At 36.5% G+C, this 3,986-nt stretch overlaps 1 protein-coding gene across 1 annotated transcript in view; it reads left to right on the plus strand.

Annotated features, from left to right (window-relative positions):
• Positions 1-3,464, plus strand: part of nxph1 (neurexophilin 1) — a 48,570-nt gene extending 45,106 nt beyond the window's left edge. Inside the window, exon 2 of the mRNA XM_008421221.2 lies at positions 1,536-3,464. Within this exon, the coding sequence (XP_008419443.1) occupies positions 1,536-2,291 (756 nt within the window). The 3' untranslated portion in view covers positions 2,292-3,464. The remainder of the gene's footprint in view (positions 1-1,535) is intronic.
• Positions 3,465-3,986: the final 522 nt, after the last annotated feature.

Here is a 3,986-nt window from a genome sequence, read left to right on the forward strand (position 1 = left end):
TATATATATATATATTTGGAATCAGTGGTATATAAATAAACTGAATTGAATTGAATGACATAAAAAATGGATTCAACAATCTCACTTCCTATCAATGAAGGGGACATTCACTGGGACATGAAAAAGTAATATTACAATGCTTTATATCATCAATTACTTTTCTTGTTTATTCAGATTATAAAGTATCACTACTGTTACCCAAGTAAAAGTACTCTTTTCACTGTGTCTACCCTCAGTGAACAAAGAACAATGATGTTTTAACCAAAGATCCATGAGAGGTAGACATACCTACCATTAATGTCAAAGTGAGACTTACTGTTTCTGCTGAAGCTTCAATGTTCTGATGTTGAGCCCTTTGTAACACTTTGTAGCTCAAAATACACAAACACTACATATTGTTTGCTATATTGCTACTACTTTAAAAAAATTTCTCATAAAAATTTTAAGTTTAACTTTTTATTCTTTTATTTTTGGTTTTTATTTACCAGAATTTCCACATAGCATTTCTTTCCCCAGAAAATAACTGAAACGTCACAAATATAATTCCTAAATATAATTTGTCTCTCAATGAATGAATTGGACTTTTCATTTCAGATATGGGAGAAACACAACATGAAAAATGTACATTCTATATTACTTGAGAAAAAAAAAAGTGCCCAATATCACCAATGACGAAATTTCAGTATCACTTTATTTGAATGGGGGGTGAATAAGACTGACATGACACTGTCATAAACACCTGTCATGAATATGAATAAGCCTTCATGAATATCTATGACTGTAATAACAGGTGAATTTATTGGCTTATAAGGCTTATATCCTTATAAGACAGCATTAACAAGTCATGAACATTTCCAGTTACCTCAAGTAAAGTGGACCACACTTACTTGAGTTAACTGGAAATGTTCATGACTGTCATTAAAGCGATAGAGTAATTACACTCAATAACATCTTTATTACTGGTTTACTGTGATGCACTTTAACAGCGGAGGATAATGTCACAATTATAATGGTCTCATGACAGCAAAAGGCATGTGTAGCAACAAGTGACTTAATGCTGTCTTACAAGGATAACATTTTAAAATTCACCTGTTATTGCGTTCATGACAAGTTATAATATCTTGCTTAATGTCAAGTTGTCATGACAACGACGTTGTCTTGGGTAATGTCACGCTGTCATAACAAAGACATTTTTGTCTAGATTAATGTCAAGTTGTTATAACAAAGACATTTTCAATAATGCCAACTTTGTATTAAAAGTGTCATGATTTACCGAATGATGCTTTATGACAGCAGTCATAAATATTCATGAAGACTTATTGATGTTCATGATAGGTGTTGTCATGTTTATGACAGTGTTAAGTCAGTCTTATTTACCCCCCTTCAAATAAAGTGTTACCGAAATTTCATATATTTCATATATTTCATATATGTAACCTTTGACTTTACCTTTTAGTCAGCCCATGTAGTTTATACATGTGTCTAGGGCACTCATCTAACACTGGCTAACAAATATATTTTACTCTCTTTCCCAGATTACAAGTGTCCAAGCCTCAAGGTCAGACATTGTAAAGACAGGACACCCCAAGTCCATGCCAAAGCATATATGGACAGAAAATGGGAAGGAAATGTCCATCAGCAGGCTCTTGTCACAGACTCTACATGGCAACAAGAACAGTACTGCGTTGGACCTTCACTATAATACCCCTGAGCCCTACTCAGATCAAGACCTATGGGATTGGCTGAGAAACTCCACAGACCTGCAGGACTCGAGGCCTCGAGCTAAACGGCGGCCCATGGTTAAGACAGGAAAGTTCAAGAAGATGTTTGGCTGGGGGGATTTCCATTCCAACATAAAGACAGTGAAACTCAACCTTCTTATTACTGGGAAAATTGTGGATCATGGCAATGGTACCTTCAGTGTGTACTTCCGCCACAACTCAACTGGCCAGGGTAACGTATCGGTCAGCTTGGTCCCTCCAACAAAGATAGTGGAGTTTGATGTGGCAGCACAGCAGTCGGTCATTGATGCAAAGGACTCTAAGTCTTTCAACTGCCGAATAGAATACGAGAAGGTGGAAAAGGGTGCAAAGAATACGCTCTGCAATTTCGATCCATCTAAGACCTGCTACCAGGAGCAAACCCAGAGCCATGTTTCCTGGCTCTGCTCCAAACCTTTCAAAGTTATCTGCATCTTCATTTCCTTCTACAGCACTGACTACAAACTGGTGCAGAAGGTGTGCCCAGATTACAACTACCACAGTGACACTCCTTACTTCCCCTCTGGCTGACATTCTCAAATGCAACACAGGCAATTCAATAGATGATTGGAACAAAAACTGGGGACTCTTCCCATTCCAGAGAAATCTGTATGTTCGCCATAACGCCCCTCAATATGTCTGCACCATTTAGTATAATTTTGTTTTTCTTCATTTATTATTAAAATTGTTTAGAAGGAGCATATCATTTGAAAATGTCAAACCTAGATATGTAGAACTGTAATATGCTTAAAATGTACCTGGAAAAACTGTGTGAAAACTGATTGTTTGCTGTTAGAATTTCCCCTTTGAATTATGTTATGTATCTCCCCAGCCTGGGTTATAGTGGAGAAGCTTATTGGTCCAGTTGGGGCTGTAATTGTCACTGTTAAACTTTATCCTACTTGTTCACTATGTTTATTTATTAACCCCAGATCATCATATTTTCATATTGTTTTTTTTTTTTTCACTTTTCAGTCACAATGGATTAACTCTCTGGCCAGCAGCATCTGAAATTATTGCCTCTGCAGTGCACTTTTAAGCTCCTCTTTGTTCTTACATAACTGGAAAGCAAATTTAATTAAGTCATTCTGAAACAATAAAGGATACTCTACAGTTGATATAACAGAAGCTGCAAAACAGTTGATGGCAAATTAAATGTGAGTTTGGTGATTTTAGAAATGTAAGATGCTCTTTCCTGCCATCAGGGTGAACTGGGACTGAGTGAACCCCTTCACTCGAGTCCAGTTGAATTGTATACTACTAATGTCAATCCTCAGTTGTCCTCAGTATGCTTTTGAGTGAAGCCAGGATGTTGTGTTTGGTGGATGACTGGCTGACTTACTGAATGTTGTCATTGACTGACTGAATGATCATTCATGAAAGGGATGGATGGTGGGTGGAGCTTCCTCAGTCTGAATTAGTATATCAACTGTAATGTACTAAAATCTATATCTTAGAGTCTAATTTGTATGAATGATTTGTACTGTACATAGTTTATCCAAATTCTGCTGCTTCTGTACACGTCCCCACATGAGCTGTGTGTTTACCCCTTCCTGCTCTTGTTCACCCCATTATAATGCTTGTTCTTGATTCCTCTATCAGATACAATGATGTTGATGCCCTAGATGTGAGTTTCATGAAAACAACAATTCTGTACACAAGTTGTAAAACTGACTAAATATAATAAAACTATTCTCAGAATTATTTTCTTTCTTGGGGTGGGGGATGAATAAAAACATGGTACGTTTCTATGAATTGGATGTTCGTGTAGATTAATTTTTTTTGTAAGTTACAGTTGCCATAATAACAACATTTAAACTTAAAAATCTGTTAATGTTCAGGGGTCTTACCTATAAAGGACTGCACCGGATTCACACTTTTGTATGCCTTTTGTATACATACAAAAGGCATACATTTTTGCCTTTTGTATGCCCAAAAGGCAAAAATGTTGTACACCAAAAATAAAATAAAGTAAAAATCTGATTTTAAAAACCATGTGCATGCACACAGGTCTTTATATATCATAGCTGTATCTAAATGTTTGTGCACAAGGTCTTGTCTCAGGTAAGGCCCTTTATACACAGAAATTCAACCATCCATCTAACATGCTTATACCTAACCCGGGGGTGCCCAAACTTTTTGAGAGCAAGATCTACTTTTTCTCTCACCAGCCGCCTGAGATCTACCTCATGACACAAAGACATAAAAATTGCAAATTAAACTCTA

Source organism: Poecilia reticulata, linkage group LG11 (genome assembly GCF_000633615.1).
Source record: "Poecilia reticulata strain Guanapo linkage group LG11, Guppy_female_1.0+MT, whole genome shotgun sequence".
NCBI lineage: Eukaryota > Metazoa > Chordata > Actinopteri > Cyprinodontiformes > Poeciliidae > Poecilia > Poecilia reticulata.